Source organism: Phytophthora cinnamomi (assembly GCF_018691715.1).
Source record: "Phytophthora cinnamomi strain GKB4 chromosome Unknown Contig126, whole genome shotgun sequence".
Taxonomy (NCBI): domain Eukaryota; phylum Oomycota; class Peronosporomycetes; order Peronosporales; family Peronosporaceae; genus Phytophthora; species Phytophthora cinnamomi.
Genome location: NW_027151059.1, coordinates 452,818 through 471,183, shown reverse-complemented (window position 1 = coordinate 471,183; position 18,366 = coordinate 452,818). Strand labels below are relative to the sequence as shown.

Below are 18,366 nucleotides of genomic sequence, written 5' to 3'. Positions count from 1 at the left end.
CCAGGAAGCACTTGGCTTCCGAGTCTTTCTATGGCTGCAACGATTAGGGCAGGCGCGCGTGGGCGTACGCCCGAGTGGTTAGAGAGGCGACCAGGACGGAAACCAAGTTGTTTGTGTCGGGCGGACGTGTGTTGAGGTTAGTTGGTAACTCGGTTGGTAGCCAGCTACCTTGACTTTGTGTTGTAAATAAAATAGGTGCCGCCGCCAGTCGGGCACGCACCGGCGCGGTGTCATACGTTGTGACATCGTCGGCCTGACGGACTTCGGACTTCATCGGCACAGTCACGACCAACCCCAAGCGTGTGGGGCAAACACGTTGCACTACGTATCGGCCGGATCTGCGGTTACACTATAATCGAAGCAGGACTAATTTGATTTCGTGTTCGCTCCGCAGCTGGATCTGTAACAGCAAAAAAATGAGTTGTGATTGGTCAAAATCACGGGCATTATAACAACAGAACTGGTGATATTCGTCGTTTTCGTCTCCGGATACGGTAGCTGGAGATTGGGGTGCGAAGGCTGAAATGGACAGCGTCCGCTCTCGGGCGCGCCACGTATCGTGCATGCTGTAGTGCTTCTTGTCGGTGAATTCAATGACACCCCCACAAGGATGAAAACTAGATTTTGTCTGGCTAGGCAAGCTGACTGTAGTACAGCATCAAGCGAGATTGCACGAAAACACGCCTGGTTACTTGCAATGATGCTTGTAGCGTGAGTAGACGAGTATGAATATATTCCAAACCACCCACTGCCGGGCAAGTCAAGGGAGAAGGATGGATGGGAGGGGGGGGGGGGGGGGGGTATTGGGGCGCCTATTGCAGCTTGCTCTGGCGCAGCGCCATGAGTCGTGTATTATCTCGGCCGCAGCCTCATGTCCACGAGCAGCACTCGGCCGCGCACTACTCGGTAACGTGTGATTGGCTAATTTTGGTATTCATCTCCAGCAGTGTAGCGAACAAGCTGGAGCTAGAGACGGGTTCTCATTGCGACCATCTCCATCTCCACCTGCGTAGCGAACACGTTCTAAGTAGTATCTAGCTCTCTAAGTAATTATCTTCCTACTGTACTAAGCCGTTTCTCCGCTGTATCTCTGATTTTCTCAACACAAAATTTTAGTGATTTTTATCAATTTGTCCAACTTTCGACAGCAATGTTGACATGATGCATAGCTCGAAAAGGAAAACGGTGAGTATTATCCAGGTTTTCCTCTTTATCTTTGTTTGTCTTGCTTGCCTATTCGATCTCTCTAGCGTTCAAACTTTGTTTTCAAAGTTGACCCTACCTGCACGCGCGCCACTTTCTTATCCCTGGAGACAAAAGGTTACGCAGGAATGCATGTTTGTGGACCGAAGTCATTGGCCAATGGATCAGAGGTTGCAACCTACGCAACCTTTTTGGCGACATTCTTAGCCCACCACCGCGAGTAGTACAGCCAAAACATGTAATCCCCGTCGTGCAACAGTTGGTTCTTGTTCATCGATAGCGCTTTCTTCGCAAGGCCCGACGTTCGAGCAACTTTTCTTGGCGTGTACCCCAATTCGTGAATCTGCTTGAACATCCTCCGGTAGTTATCCTCGGCTTTAGCGATGGCCGCAACCTGGACATCAACTTTGTTCCAAACGGGCACGAAATCCGCCATCTTCTTGAAAAAGTTGGCTCCCCCTTCGTATACTAGATTCAGCATTGCTCTCTCTTCGTTCTCCGTGTTGTTGCCACCATCATCTTCGCTCTCGCGGTATCTCAAGAACCTCTTGGCAATGCTGGACGTCTGGGCAGTGTTGTCAGTCGAACTTAAGTCTTGGGGCGTCGCCTTGGACACTGACATCGCCGAGGCAACGTCGGAGGTTGTGAGGAGTGCGACTGCAGCAGCGAGTAGGACGTAGCACGCGCGCATGGTTGAGGGTTGGTCTTGGCTGCTCGACGGAAGATTGAGAAATGAACAGCTTGCTGTACAAGTGGTGTTTGGACTGTGCATGCATGATATCTAGATTTACTGTGTCCATGGTGGTACAGTGCGTGTCAAAACTATAGGACCACCCTCACAACTCAATCAATCTTTATCATTTTGAGGTGGGGGTTCGACAGTAGTTGTGAAAGACGCTGAGAAAGACCTGCTATGCGCTAACACTCGCGTTTTTGCACTTTAACGGGTGGCTCGTATACAAGAAACTGGTTGTGCAAGGTCGACACAAATTAGGACCACCCCCATCCCAATACAAAATCCAATATTAACCGAAACCCCGTACAAGGCGATATGACTAGAGATTCGTAGAGGACATGCTTTCAGGTGCTCGCACGTTGACACTAGCTCTCTGGGAGCTCGCTGTGACAGTATCCTAGCATTGTAAATAGTGTTAGCTGTAGCAGTGGAGCACGACACAGCCTCATAAGCGATATTGAGCGTGAAGCGATCGCCAACGTAGATCTCAGTGGTAAGTCAGCAGTATCCCTGTGATTTGCTATAGAACGATCAGTGAATGGGAGCCTCAGTCGACAGCTACTCGTACTTTAAAATCTACGCCTCAGTCCGACACCCCCGTTCGCGTCCGAGTGCACTTAATAGGTTGCTTGTAGGATCGCGAGTAACTGTTGTGTTCTGCACCACCTAACGCGTCTAACTAACTGCCGAAAGTATGTCCTCTACAAATCTCTAGTCATATCGCCTTGTACGGGGTTTCGGTTAATATTGGATTTTGTATTGGGATAGGGGTGGTCCTAATTTGTGTCGACCTTGCACAACCAGTTTCTTGTATACGAGCCACCCGTTAAAGTGCAAAAACGCGAGTGTTAGCGCATAGCAGGTCTTTCTCAGCGTCTTTCACAACTACTGTCGAACCCCCACCTCAAAATGATAAAGATTGATTGAGTTATAAGGGAGCATAGGGGTGGTCCTATAGTTTTGATGTACAGGCATCCCCACTTGCCCGAGGGATGCAGCATTCCCACAGGTTGCACATAGACGAGCTGTACTGAAACATAGTGAAGAATGCGGCACATCGACTTTGACGATCATCCCGCTTGTCCCTGCAGAGGTCTCAGCTACGTCAATACACAGCCTCGATTGGCTGTACAAATTCTGAGCACGGACTGCAATTCCTGTGCGAGGTACATCAAGAAATACAGTGGCAAATTGGGCGGGGATGCCTGTATACAGTATGTATAAGCCATCGCGATGGCCTACAGGTATACGCGACGCAAACTTCTTGGCACGGAAGCAGACCCATTCGGGTTTGACGGAGTGTCCATCTCTGTATCAATTTTAAAATATTGCCCTTCAAATACCTTTGAAGGGTAAAGTGATTGGTTTACTGACATTTTTAAATCGCTTAAAAGCGATCGTAAAAGTTTAGAAGAACATCGTTTGCAGCAAACCACTCGATCGGTAAAACCAAGTCGTGCTTGTATTGTAATGACCACCGTATCCGAACGAGTTCGGGTTTGTTTACACACGAGTAGTTTCTTTACTCTAACGGATCCTCGAACGATTCAGAGGATACGCATCGTGATGTGCCAAACCGAATCTACGTACGCGCCTTGGTTCACTGCACACTTGAATTGAATCAACCTTCTTATGCACGTGCCTGTACTGTACTGTACTACAGTAAGTATGACGCCTAAGATAAGCGGGTGCTGTAACGTATTGGGAGCTTGGGTTTGTAAATAGCAAAGTGAAAAGTGATATTGTACCCTAAAGTCCGTACTCGCTTGTACTCTAAACCAGCTACTCACTTCCTGACCACTCTTTGATGAATGCAATTGTTAGGGGCGGGTCGCACCTCTTCTCTTTTTGGCTCTTTTATTGCTAATAAAGTGGAGGTCGGGTCACAGCACATTTTCGCATTTCCCTTACGAAATTCACATGAGAGTCAGTGTAACTTTTGCTCACAGTTAAGCATGGCCAGCCGCGCAGAAGAAGCCTACGAGTGCAGCGTATATGCCGTCAGAACCAGCCCACGGAAAAGACTTGTTGGGACCGAATCATATCCCAGTCAGCTCGCGGCACGGTGTACTGGTGTTGCGGAGGCTCGGGCCGCGTGCGTTTGTCGGAGACGACGACGGCAAGCACACATATCCAGGCCGCTGCGCATGCCAGAGTCGTGTCGCCTGGATTCATGACGAGAGAGAATGACAAATGTTACGATAGATCTGTCAATGCGTGTCTATAACAGAAAAAGAGACCAAAAGACCTCCACTACCTCTTGTTGGGAGTGTACATGCAAAAAGAGGTGAGGGGTCGTTTGATTGGCGGGTTCTCTTTCTGCGACCTCTTTTTTTGACTGCGACCCGCCCCTAAGTTGACGGGTCGCCCCGTCAACTTCACCTTGAATCCTCCGTAATCCGTCCTGTAATTCGCCCCGTAATCCGTATCGTGTATTACCACATTATATTGCTGTACGCTTTGCAATGCGTTTGTCATTTTCACCTAGTGATTTGGTCGAGTTATAATATCTGGGGCCCGCTATAAATACAGATGGCCACTAACTCGTCCAAGTTATAATCGCCAGCCTCGATATCAATCTCGATTTACGCTATCTGTGGTCGAATTGCTGATCCAATAACGCAATTCGAGCCGATTTATTTTAAATCGCGATGGCTGTGTACGGATTATAATGCCGCTCTTTATATATATAAAATATGCAATTGGACACTTACATCTGGACACTTGACGAGTGGTCGGCATATAACGCTGCCGATCTGTCAAAGCACCGCAGTTTCCGAAAACCTCCATCGTGCACAAGTGCAGCATGTACTCTCTCGACTACCACTGGCGAGCTGTTTTTCTGATGCAGGTGCATGGAATCTGTACGCAGTATGTTAGCGATATATTTGGGCTTAACGTGCGAACACTGCAACGTTGGTACAAGTTGTTTTTGACCGATGGTGTGGTTGATGAAGGAGATCAAACTAACCGCTCTTCGCGTTGGCCGAGTGCCGTGGTAACCCGTGTTCGAAAGTGCGTAAAAGCCCACCCTACATTTTATTTAGAAGAGCTACAGCGGTTCATACGAAACGCTTTTCCTAAAGTAAAATGGTAGCGTAGTATCAACATGTGGTCTAACATGGCGGGGACCTGCTCGCGCCACAGAGAAGCGGAAAGCTCAGTGTTGCGGGAGCCGGTCGTGCACTCACAGACGAAGCTAACAAGCCGTTAAACACGTCCAACAGAACCGTACCGGAGTAGCAGTAGCCGGCGACGTTACCTCGGTGTCCTGAGAACCAACGATGCGCCCGTTATGTTAAGTAGGAAGAGGTGGTGCGACTTACCTACGCCCCGAGGTCGATTTACTACCGTCTCGCATTTTTATGTCTTCGAATTATTTTATCACAGAGATCGATCTAAGCCCTATTATGCTTTGCAATGCGTTTGTCATTTTCACCTAGTGATTTGGTCGAGTTATAATATCTGGGGCCCGCTATAAATACAGATGGCCACTAACTCGTCCAAGTTATAATCGCCAGCCTCGATATCGATCTCGATTTACGCTATCTGTGGTCGAATTGCTGATCCAATAACGCAATTCGAGCCGATTTATTTTAAATCGCGATGGCTGTGTACGGATTATAATGCCGCTCTTTATATATATAAAATATGCAATTGGACACTTACATCTGGACACTTGACGAGTGGTCGGCATATAACGCTGCCGATCTGTCAAAGCACCGCAGTTTCCGAAAACCTCCATCGTGCACAAGTGCAGCATGTACTCTCTCGACTACCACTGGCGAGCTGTTTTTCTGATGCAGGTGCATGGAATCTGTACGCAGTATGTTAGCGATATATTTGGGCTTAACGTGCGAACACTGCAACGTTGGTACAAGTTGTTTTTGACCGATGGTGTGGTTGATGAAGGAGATCAAACTAACTGCTCTTCGCGTTGGCCGAGTGCCGTGGTAACCCGTGTTCGAATGTGCGTAAAAGCCCACCCTACATTTTATTTAGAGGAGCTACAACAGTTCATACGAAGCACTTTTCCTGATGGTAGCGCAGTATCAACATGTGGTCTTACATGGCGGGGAGCAGCTAGCGCCACAGAGATGCGGAAAGCCCAGTGATGCTCTAACTTGACTCACTACTTTCGCTTACACGTCGCGCTACGTGGATGAGGAAGCGTAGATGCTTAGTAATAATTTGAGTTAATTATACTTAGTACACAAATATAATATAAATCAAATAAAAACACCAGGTAGCTAGTTTAAGGTAAAATGAGAACTGTATTGTTTGTAAATTGATCTTCCTCCTAAATCTGCTAAAACTGTTTATCATCTATAAAAGGGGTTGAGAGCAGCTGGCTGTCAGGGCCCCGCCAATATGCACGTCTCTAATTGGTAGAAAGATGCTGTTTTCTACCAATAGGATATTTGGGTAGGTGTGGACCAATCATTGTGGTGGTCCACTTCAATGTTTCCTTTGGTGTGACTTACACCAAGGTGAAGAAGTATCTAAAACTTTTAACAGATATGTTATCTGTTAAAAAATGACAAGTGGCTTGTAGCCGCTTGTGCGTGTAACCCCGTTACTGTTGGAAAACATTGCAAGTTGCTGCTGTTGAAGTTACAGTGAAGTGCTGCTGGAGCAGATAAGGGACGAGGCAGTTGAGGTAGTGTAGTCTAACGGTTGCATGCATGTCTAGGAGAGAGGGAGAAGGAGTTTGGCTGCGGCCATTCCCCAACTTACCGCCAAGAACAAGTTGTATTTGTGCGTGTGAGCTTTGTGGTGACATATTCCAACAGGGTTCTGAGCCCAAGGAATTTGGAATTGGCATCGCTGAGAAGTCTCTGAGCACGCACTATGATGTCGAGAACGGCAAGTACAACCAGTGGAAAGCCGAAGGCCGGCTTGGAGGTGAACGCCAAGGGAGTTCCTGTGAACTGGAACGGGAACATTGGGATTTCTACAAGGCGTTGATGATGAGCCTCTTCGAGGAGGATGACGTGGAGAATATCGCAACTGGGAAGGCAAAGCCCCCAGACCCATCGGCATCTGAGTCTGATAAGAACGAGTGGAAACAAAATCAGGCAACGATTAAACGCTTAATCCTCAGTTCAGTTTCGCTGGCGTTGGCTCAGCGAGTGATGCGACAAGCTTCTGGTACCGAGATGTGGAAGAAACTCGAGGAGATTTTTGAGGCGCCGAAGAACCAGAATTTGTTTGTACATCAGCAGAGGCAATTAGCACATCAATTAAGGAACACCAGGGCGAAGCGAGAAGATGACATGAATTTGCACCTGGGCAAGATGTACGACATCCGTGATCGCCTCGCGACGATGAAATATGCGGTGCATGATCTGGATATGGTGGACGCAATTTTGAAGAGCTTACCTAGACACGTTAAGTACCAGCGCTTAACAGAAATGATTACTTTGACTCCTGGTTCCGCGTATTCAGTGGACGACGTTCGTGATTTAATTCTGGTGGCAGCGTCGCAGTTGAAGGAAGAGAGCTACGAGAATTCAGGTGATCGCATGGAGAACGGTGGCAACCGTGCTGGCGGAGGCGATGCAAAGGCTGGGAAAGCTGGAAAGCAAAAGAACAAACCCAAGCATCAGCAACAACACCAACAGCAGTCGGAGTCGTCAGAAAACCACCTGAAGTGCTTCCAATGTAAGCAAAAGGGTCACATTAAGAAGTACTGTCCAGAATTGAATGGGAAAAAGGAGACAAATGGTGCTGAAGTATCGAAATCAGTTTCTCATCGTGACAAAGTCTCAGATGAAGATTCTCGCCAGTCGCAACGTGCAGGAAATGCAGACAGCATGCGGTGCAAGGCGCAGAAAGAACATAGTGATCCTGGAGAAGAGAAATTCTTGGATGCAGTGAGCGAGCCTAAACAGGTGGTAGAGGTGGCGGAATACAATCCCCGTCGCTGGGTCTATGACACCGGTGCTAGTACGCACATTGTGGGATCCAAGCAATATTTTGTAGCGTACCACGAGTTTGAAAAAGCTGTTGAAGATATACAAGGGTTTGCAAAAGGTGGTCATTCACCAGCACTTGGAGTTGGAGTTATTGCGCTCGCGACTGATGTGGGTGATGGTGCTCTGACAACAATCTTCTTGGAAGAAGCGCTGTTTGTGCCGGACGCAAACTGGAATTTGTATTCTGTGGGCTTGGCGATGAAGCAAGGATTCGTTGAGCGGAAGAACAGCAAAACGGGTGAATGCAAAGTGTATCGGAATGGTGAGTTAGTACTGCGAAGCCTACCTGCTCCGAACAATGTGTGGGATTTTTAGGCACACAATGCATGGATTGAAGACCCGCCAAGACAATTGGTGGAATATGGCGAGATGGCAAACTTCACGAACGCTGATGGCGTGGCGAATATTCGCACGTGGCATGCAAGACTCGGTCACACGTGTGCCCAGCACCTGAAGCAGATGGTGGACAAAGAGCTTGTCCGTGGAATGCTTCTAAAAGGGCGCGAGCTTACGACGTGCGGGACTTGTGAACTGACTAAGCAGAAGCGAAAGAAGCGTAGCAAGCGATTTGAACGTGGTTTTGAGGAGCCAAATGAAACGATTTTCATGGACTTGATGGATCCTGGATAGAACAACCGCACTGCCTACACACAGGCACTGGTGATAGTTGATGGCTATTCGCGGTGGATGACCGTATATGTATTGACCGACAAAACTGAGGCATCGGGCTACTTTCAGCAGTACGTGATGTGGGCTGAACAGCAGATTGGAAAACCTGTGAAACATGTAGTATCTGATACTGGTGGTGAATTCTTGAACACACCAACAAAGGAATGGTGTGCGGAACAAGGCATCAGTTTGGTTCCGGTGGTACCAGGAGGTTCTTCGGTGAACTATGCAGAGCGTGCAATCCAGACATTGCGGAATACAAAGAAAGCGATGTTGAGTCACTCAGGACTTCCGCAGAGCTTCTGGCCGGACGCACTGAGGAATTCAGCCTACGTCCGAAACCGCGTTCTCTGCAAAGGAACGAAGCGAACACCTTTCGAACTGTTCTTTGGCAAGAAGCCGGATCTCCATCGCATTTGGACATTCGGATCGCTAGTGTATGCACACATCCCGAAGCACCTGCGAAAGAAAATGGCAAATACGAGTGAAGCTGGTTTTCTCCTTGGTTATTTGGAAGATTGCATGGGGTGCAAGGTGTACTTCCCGCAGTATCGTATATCGCGTGTTGTGTACACAGTGAGAGTCCACGAGGATGTCCTGTATCGTGATCGACACTCGATCCCCAAGTCGGTCGATCATGGATGGCCAGATGATCAACAAGGCGATGTTGAAGGGGGGGGGGATAGCGAGGATGACGAGAGTGATAACGACCAGGAGAGCTCGGTGGAAGCAGATTTGGATACTGTGTCGTCTAATGAAAATGAAAAGGACTCTTCCACTTCGAGCAAGGATAGCGAGGAGGAATCCGATGCAAATGAAGATGAGGAAGATGTTGCTGATAGCGACGAGGACGCTAGACGTGAGCCATCGTTGATGCACCCACGAGTGTTCCTGCGTCCAATGGCAGATGAAAATGCAGATGAACACGCCAATGAACACGTAGTCGACGACGGAGGTGAAGAAGAGATTGAAAGTAGCAAATCTGGTGAAGATGTTCAGGACGCCGACAGTGTGGAGGATGCAGTTAGTGGAGAAAAAGATGATTCAGTCAATGAGTCTGAACATGGCGATGTTTCTGCTGTCAGTGAGGATGCTACATCCAAAGCTATTGATGAAACGGAATCGGTAACATCACAAGATGAGCAGACGCATGAGGAAAATGATAATGAAGATGTGCTGCGTGATTATGAAGATGTTGTTAATGAGGGAGATTTACCAGGTGTTGAACAAGAGAGAGCAGATGAATATCCGCAGGACATTGACGTTGAGACGTACGGTCTGGAGGACGATGACGTCGAAACCACGATGATTGAGAAACGCAAAAGGGTAGATCGCATTAGGTCGTTTAGCGAGCAGCCAAAGTATCGTGAGAAACGTGGTCGTGACTCGATTGCTGGACGTAGGGAGGACAAGCGGCAGCGGTACGAACCTCGTGAGCGCAAGAGACCGAAATATCTGGAGGACTACGTCATGAACTCGACCCTGCATCCGGAACCGATGGGTCAACGAAGTTGGAAGGCGAGTGAGGTGAAGATCCCCAAGACGGTTCGACAGGCGATGCGATCACGGCAGTGCAATGAATGGGTGGCCGCGATGGAGACGCAAATGCAAGCGCTAATTGACAAAGGCGTGTTGACACCTATTGATGAACTACCTGATGGTGCAAACTTACTGGAAACTAAGTGGGTGTTCGATCCAAAGGTGGATGAAGATGGATACATCGTGCGCTTTCGTGCACGTATTGTAGCAAAGGGATTCAAACAAAAGCCTGGCTTGGATTTCAAGGACACATTCTCACCCGTGGCGCGACTGTCGAGCTTCCGATTGCTAGTGGCTCTAGCAAGAGAACTAGGATGGAAGATCTGGCAAGGAGACGTGAACAACGCATACTTGAACGCAAAGCTGAAGATAAAGCAATACATAGGCGGAATTGAAGGCTTCGGCAACCAAATGTACCGAGTGGATCAAGCGTTGTATGGTCTAAGACAGTCAGGCAGGGAGTGGAATGAAGAGTTAGATGGCTGGATGAAGAAGTATGGCTTCACGCCGTGTGAAACGGAGCCGTGCCTGTACTTCTACGCCAAAGGAGATGTTATGGCATTCGTTTTAATTTACGTTGATGATGTAATCATTACGACAAATTCGGTAGCGTTCAAGTCTGAGTTCTTTGCCGCATTGGATAAGGACTATGGCTTCAAAGACTTGGGACTGCTAACGAACTACTTGGGCATTCGAGTTCGTCAGAAGAAAACGGAAACCGTGCTAGACCAGGAACAGTACGCTCGAGAAATCCTGGAACGGTTTGACCTGGTGGTGGGACAGTCGAACAAGAGCGCCATACCTATGGAGACTACCACGAAATTAAGAAAGTGTGAACACGCAGACGAAGGAAACTGCACCCATACCCCCGGCAAAGTGCCGTACCGTGAGGCAGTGGGAAGTTTGATGTATTTGGTAACTGGGACTCGTCCAGATCTGATGTTTGCGGTGTGTCGGCTTAGTCGCTTTATAGACCACCCTACTGAGCAGCATATTGGTGCGCTAAAGCGTGTGATGCGTTATCTACTTGGCACTGTCGGAAAAGGGATCGCATACCAGGACCGCGAGAATTGCGAAATCGGGGTGCACTTACAAGGGCATTCCGATAGTGATTGGGCTAATGATATGGATACACGAAAGAGTACCACTGGGTACGTCTTCACGCTTATGGGTGGAGCAATTTCATGGGCGTCGAGACGCCAGACGATTGTGGCTCAATCGACTGCAGAGGCCGAGTACATTGCAGCATGTGAAGCAGCAATGGAAGGCAAGACTTTGATGAACATTTTGGATGAAATGCTACCCGAAATGAAGCGTAAGATTACTTTAGGGTGGACAACCAATCATCCTATGTAATGGCGACTAACCCCACGTTTGGACGCCGAACGCGCCATATCGAGTTGAAATGGCACTACGTGCGGGAGCAAGTACGGAAGAAGGAGCTATACATGTTGAAGGTGCGATCTGAGGACAACCCCGCGGACTTGTTTACGAAGCCACTGGCGAAAGCCAGGTTCGAGGGTTTGTCTACCAAGATTGGCATGTGCACCCGGAATGTGCAAAGCTAGCTGTGTTTGATTTGCCAGCCGCGTAGGTCCAAGCTACACCGTCAAGGCAAAGGGAGGACTGTTGGAAAACATTGCAAGTTGCTGCTGTTGAAGTTACAGTGAAGTGCTGCTGGAGCAGATAAGGGACGAGGCAGTTGAGGTAGTGTAGTCTAACGGTTGCATGCATGTCTAGGAGAGAGGGAGAAGGAGTTTGGCTGCGGCCATTCCCCAACTTACCGCCAAGAACAAGTTGTATTTGTGTGTGTGAGCTTTGTGGTGACATATTCCAACAGTTACATGCAGGAACCGCTAGTTCACTCACAGGCAACAGTAACGAGCCGTTGAACACGTCCAACAGAGCCGTGCTGTAGCAGCAGTGGCCGGCGACGTTACCTTGGTGTCCTGAGAGCCAATTTGCACGCACAAGGCATTTATAAGTAAGGCGTGCGATGCGCTCGCTTTTGTGAAATAGGTAGAGGCGGTGCGATTTACCTACACCTGGTCATTGTGGGGGGTCGATTTACTACCATGTCGCATTTTTATGTCTTCGAGCTATTTTATCACCGAGATCTATCTACGCCTTAAATCGGAGCAACAAAATATCTGCAAACCACATTACGTGCTCTGTAATAAATTACGAAACAGTAATGACAGAACATGCAAAACACACAAAAATATGGTTCGACACACAGAACATGTCAAATCACAAATATCGTGCGTGGGGCACATCATCCAGACGGAACATCACACCAAACCGACGCGTGGCACATCTCGGAACCCCAAATCTGGGCGAATCCACACCACTCAATATTAGCGAATAGCTATCCAAAAAACACTGTATTTCTACCGATGACAAACAAGGCTTGAAGCTACATGACGTTTCAAATTTTCTGTTACAGTCGTTCATTTCCCTTTATACGCGGAAACTCCCCCCCCCCCCCCCCCCTCCTCCCTCCAACACTACGGTTAAAGTGCTCAACACAAAAAAATATGCCCAAGTACAAGTGGACAGTTATTTGCAGCGACATGGCACGCGAAGACTCCCAGCTGCTGATGGAAGACATGAAAATCTCCATCATTGTGAAAAACCACCTGGTACCATGCGCTATGTGCGCTTTGACACGGCCCCATGCAATGCGCTATCAGCTACTTCAGTGCTCCTCGGAGACATGGGAGACGGCTACGCCGTATGACGTCTGTCCGTGGTTAGGCAAGGTGCTCACGTGCCAACACCTGAACCAAGTGACCATCATGGAAAGCGGAAGCCACGAGACCGTTGTCCGAGAGCCTCGCAAACTCAAGATGACTCCTCGCCTCAATGACTACGGCCGCGAGATGGCGACGCAAGGCTTAAAACCTGCCCAAATTCACCGTGGCGTGGCTCGGCGATTTGGGTTATCGGAATCGGAGATGCCAACCCTGCGTCAGGTGCAGTGGGTTGTCAGCAGCTACACGAAAATACATCTCCACCCAAACGATGACTACGACGACATACCGGAGCAGATCGACCAGTTGGCATAAGGTCCTGCTATCACCGATACCCAGCCGTTTTCACTCGGATGACAGCGTGACAGCCAAGGAAAGCCAGATGTGGGAAATGATTCAGACGAGAATCCTTTTCTAGAGGGTCTGACACCCAAGCGTCTGTTACAAAATGCAGCGCGTGAGACGGTATCATTCGATTCCAGATGGATGGCACCATCAAGTTGAACCAACTGGCGTATCCAGTCGTTGTATGTGGAATCTCTGACAGGGGACGCTCGTTCCACCTCGTGGTGATGTTTATTACGTCTCAGCGACTGGAATGTTTGTATGTGAAGGCACTTACGGCTCTTCGCAAGGTCTTCACTATGGTAACTAACCAACAGATGCTGCTGAAGTACGTAATGACTGACGTTGAAGCTGGACAGCTGAATGCTGGCAATGAAGTGTTTGGAGTTGACTGCGGCGGCACATATCTGATGTGTTTTTACCATGTGATGGCCAAGGTTCACGATCGTCTCAAAGCGGTTCCACAACATTTGGTAGAACGTGTGATCGTGCTTATTTTCGACTTGCATTTTGCCTCGACCAAACCAGTCTATGATGAACAGCTCGCGGCAACTTTGACGAAATCGTCAGACGAGCAACTGTTAGCGGCGTTTCGTGTCTACTTTGAAAGCGTCGATCCAGAGCGAGTTCAATCGCTAGCGATGCTTTCATACACCAGGTGGATATGGGTCGACGAACAACCCAGTCGAACAGTTTAACCTTCTGCTAATGGGTGACTACTCTCTGCGGACCAAGCACAAGATCGGGACACTGATTCAGCTGCTTGCCAACTGCTGTGGACACCAGTCGCTGAATCCACTTGCGTTTAAGGAAGTGCCTCAAGTTACACAGAAGCTGAAGGCTCGAGTGAAAGATTTTCGACAACAAGATCTCCACCTGGATATGACTCCGCGTAAATCCAGTATCGAGTTTTTACTCGTTTCCCCAAACCCAAACGAGGTTCGTGTTCTATCACGAGGATGTCACCGAGTGTATCTACCTGAATTGGGCCAAAGCCGCGAAACTGCACCTGTATCACCACAGATGGTACCTAATTACGCGATAATGGAGATTGAAGGTCAACCGGAGGGTGGATGGCATGTGGATGTGAGCAACCTCACGTTCGGATGTAAGTATCACTTCAAGTTTGCCGTCTGTATCCACGTGAGCATTGCTCTTCAAGCCAGGTATTACACCAGTTTAGACGGGAAAAGGACTTGTTAATCGGTCTGTATCCAAGAAGCGTCGTAAGACTGGAACGACAACTCCTCGCGTTCCTGCTGGTCGTCCCCGCACTAACGGCCACGCCTTAAGCACCGACTAAAAGTCCCAATAGCATTCTAAGGCAAAAATATACGTTCGATTGCACTTCCCATGTTTCGTTTTAGAATTCTAATTAAACCCTCTATCGCTCATCTGTAGATGCCTCGCATACCAACAGTTCATTTACAAACTCTCTACATACAAGCCCGCCTACCGAGATGCAACACAGCCCCCTCCCCCCCTCCCCCCTACCTCCGCCGCCGCCCTTTTCAACTAGTGGAAGCAGTACCTCCAAGACTGCGGGTGTGGTCGCCTCGATGAGGCAGCTGCCCGTTATTTGAGATAGTGGGGACTCGTCACGCGAGGTGAAAATATGAACGTCGGTGGCGCAATTAAGCGACTGTTGGATGCGGTACCCCACGCCCGCATCACCAAAGTCCGTATAGTTGAAGCGGTTGCCCAAGGGGATGATGCGGATGAGACGGAGTGGGTTCTGCCAGCAGGTACTGACCTGCGTGGTCAACCTACACACCAGATGCGCACCATCTTAAGTGACAGGCGTGTCTGTGGGCGTGGGCAGTTCCTGACTTCATGGGGATCCACGTGGGAGCCCGCAGTTAACCTGCCTTCTAACGACATCACCCAGTACAGGCGTCGCCAACGGCGTAGGGCTGAACGCACCTACATTGAAACAGAAGCAACAGAAGAAAGAGAATAGAAAGAAGAACACGTGACAACACCTTCATATAAATGTATAAAATACATGTCAATCTTAACACCAATTCCCAAGTATGTGGTATTACTGATGCAGCAGCAATGATAATGCCACGCAACTTTCAACTATAGCGGTACAGGGGGCGCCCCCCTTCAATTCACTCCGTACAATCTGCGTGGCATCGTCAGCCGTGCCTCAGCAATCCGCGATCGCCTCCGAGACAGCGGTGCGCATGGTCGTGGAACGCTGCGCCCCTTGTGCTTGTGCTTGTGGTTGTCCGAGCCGCCGCCGTACTGAGCCCCCCCCCCCTCCCCCCCCTGGTCCTGCCTCTCCTTCGCTACTGGCGAGTTGCCACTACACATCTATGTGGCACACCAATTATTGGTGTGCCACCTCCATATGGCAGTGTGTACCTACTATTTTGTCAACAGTAATTCTCTGGATTTTCATAGGCAAATGCCGCTCAAGCGTCATTATTGACTTATCGCATACCCTGTTGGATATGATCCGTGATGCTGAAGATCTGTCCGTGTTATTAAACACGGACATTCATTAAATTGAATGTTGTTTTGAATAGTATGGTTGCTTTACAAATTATGCTACTGTGGTGACCTATCAAATTGAGATTGAAATAAAATACTTACGCTTTTGGATGACCTCTAAACAACGACAATACCTGTGACAAATGATTTATCGGTCAACTCAAGAGACATCCGTCGGATTTTTCTGTTCTCGAGCAACATGCAGTTGGAGAATGTTGAAGTTAAGCTTGTCGCAGTCACTCATCTGCTATATAAAACTCCCGACACAGATCTTCTTTTCTACCGTCTTCTCTACGCTCAATTTCAAGCTCCTACGCTCGTACCTACCGTTGGCATGCCTCCCTCCTCTGTCCTAATTCCTCTGTGAGGTCCGTTACTCCAACAGCGAACATGTGGCACGATGTCCAACGTAGGTATCGTAAGGTGCTTAACAAGAGTTTCAATCTGGTAGTGTCAGATAAAATATAGCTCTAGCTCTGTAAATGGATATTATATAATATTCCACTAAAACGGAAATCTTAACCCCCAACTAACAGAGCATACGGTGTGTCTGTCTCCTGTCCATCGTATCCCGCCCTTTCAGCATCAGCCTGCCGTAGAGCAGCTGCCTCCCGCGCTGCATTAGCGCATTACTAACCTGTCCTATGGCATCTCACCATCATCCCGACTGGCTAATCTAAGGCCGATATTACAATCAATAGCCACACGACCGTTCTATTCGTGCGGTGATTGGCGGATTTGCCTCAGGTTTCACATTTCCTTTTTTGAATTCCGCGCGCGGCGGAGCGAGAAAGCGCTCGGACGTCGGGTGCCGCAGGGAGCCCCACAGGACGCGAGCGCCGCACAGGGACTGAGGTACGCCTAGCTACATAGTTTCCAAACTGTAATAGAAGTGTCGGTTTTGGGAGTTCCATCTTTTGGGATATCTGGTACCTTCAGGGCCGTCGAGGTATTATAGCGTGGGATTAAGGGCGGCCTGGTGCCTACTTCGGTGGGGCCTTGGAGGAGTTGCAGTGGGCTCCACGGCACGGCCATGTAGTCGATACTCCCCCGTTGGTGCACATATGCCAGGCAGGCCGTCCCGAATCTGCTACATTGGCCACTTGCCTGCATCCAGTGTTTAATTACATTGGATAACGACATTTGAGTACTGCAACCCGCCAGCGGCGTGGGAAATCTCATATCAATCTGGTGTAAATGGGGCAGATCTCGGCGAAGCCGGGTGACCTGCCTCATCTCGGTCCCAGTGATCGTGTATGGGACCGGCGCTTTAGGCGGACGCACCTATTTGCGCTTCTGTGTCCGCGGCGGGGCGCGCGTTTAGGACCCAGGAAATGGCGGCAGTGTTCTTAGACTTTATGTCTAACGCGCCATGCGACTCTGTAGCGCGTGCGCAGGCCAAAATGGCTCGAACAAAAGGAAGCGAACTCGAGAGGAGATCGAGCAAGCCATGCGAGAGAACGACCGTGTCAACGCAACTTCCGCTGCCCCAGCGAAGGCTGCCGCTGAGAAGCGGCGTCAAGGACGTCGGCGGGCTAAACGATAAAACTTGCAAGCGCTTAACGTGACAGCCACAACTATCACGGCAGTCGGGAATCACGTTGCGGCCGGAAACACGTCTGTTGAGCCTCCACCAGTCCGCAGAGAACAGACTCCGGTCCCGGCAGCGGCGCCTGTTGTTCCTATAGTTGCAGCCGTGGATGCCAGCACAATGGAGCAAGCACCACCCCTTACTTCGGGGGAGGCAACGCGGGGCATTGACGGCTTCTAAAAGAGAACGCACTCGAGCACGCGACACAGAGAGATCCCGAGCTAGAATAGTTAACATGACGGGATTTCAACGCGAGCTTCAACGAAGAAGATATGCAGAACACACGCGAGGAAGTAGGGCTTTGCTAACAGAGTCCGATCGAGAGCGAACGCGCAATGAAGAGTCAGCGAGACGTGCCAGTCAGTTGGAGAATGAACGGCAGGCTGTACAGGAGGTTGATTGGGTTAGGCACCAACAACGACGACAGTACGAAACTTCTGACGAACGTGAAGCCGACAGGAACGTGACCGTGTTCGCCAAGATGAACGTCGGGCTGCGGTAAGCCAGGAAGTCGTTGAAGATGAGCGAGTAGCTCATCGTGAGTATCAAGCCAAAAGATCACTCGCTGCTGCGCCTATTGGAGTCGCACTCAGTGTATGACCCGTTGCAGTACCCTACTTTTCCGCGTGGAGAACTGGGTTGGACCTACACTGACGTGTATGCGAACAACGTGGTGCGCAGGAACAAGCGTGAAATGTCCCTCCGCGAACACGTAGTCTACCGGTTATTCCAGAAAGTCGGTGACGAGTCGGTACTGCACCAAGGAGGACGATAATTTCAGCAGTTCTGCGTTGATCAACGGGCCAAGTGCGAGCAAGAGCAACTGCGTTGGGTGGCATCCCATCAAGCTGAACTACGGGCCGATCCGCACAGTGGGGTTCAAGACGCGCTTCTCAGTGAAAACACAGCGGTTCTGCGTGATGGTGAAGCCCTTTTGACAGAATATAACCGCGAAACGGGGGCGCTACAGCACCCAGATGAACCGCAGTGTCGCTCGGAACACTTCCTGGACCAAATCGGCAAGCGCTTCGCTCTACCAGCTACGCATTCATG

General features: G+C 49.4%; 3 protein-coding genes across 3 annotated transcripts; 2 read left to right on the top strand and 1 right to left on the bottom strand.

The window, feature by feature from the left end:
- Positions 1-1,381: 1,381 nt before the first annotated feature.
- On the bottom strand, positions 1,382-1,894 carry IUM83_10877 (putative secreted RxLR effector protein; the record flags this gene model as incomplete). The annotated part of the gene is made up of 1 exon (XM_067935403.1): positions 1,382-1,894. One exon carries the CDS (start codon positions 1,892-1,894, stop codon positions 1,382-1,384), a length of 513 nt encoding a protein of 170 aa, XP_067780583.1.
- A 4,883-nt stretch (positions 1,895-6,777) lies between these two features.
- On the top strand, positions 6,778-11,693 carry IUM83_10876 (Integrase catalytic core protein; the record flags this gene model as incomplete). The annotated part of the gene is made up of 3 exons (XM_067935402.1): positions 6,778-7,603; positions 9,164-10,862; positions 11,456-11,693. The coding sequence occupies 3 exons, from the start codon at positions 6,778-6,780 to the stop codon at positions 11,691-11,693; spliced, it is 2,763 nt and encodes a 920-aa protein (XP_067780660.1).
- A 1,005-nt stretch (positions 11,694-12,698) lies between these two features.
- On the top strand, positions 12,699-13,193 carry IUM83_10875 (uncharacterized protein; the record flags this gene model as incomplete). The annotated part of the gene is made up of 1 exon (XM_067935401.1): positions 12,699-13,193. One exon carries the CDS (start codon positions 12,699-12,701, stop codon positions 13,191-13,193), a length of 495 nt encoding a protein of 164 aa, XP_067780662.1.
- Between the last annotated feature and the right edge of the window lie 5,173 nt (positions 13,194-18,366).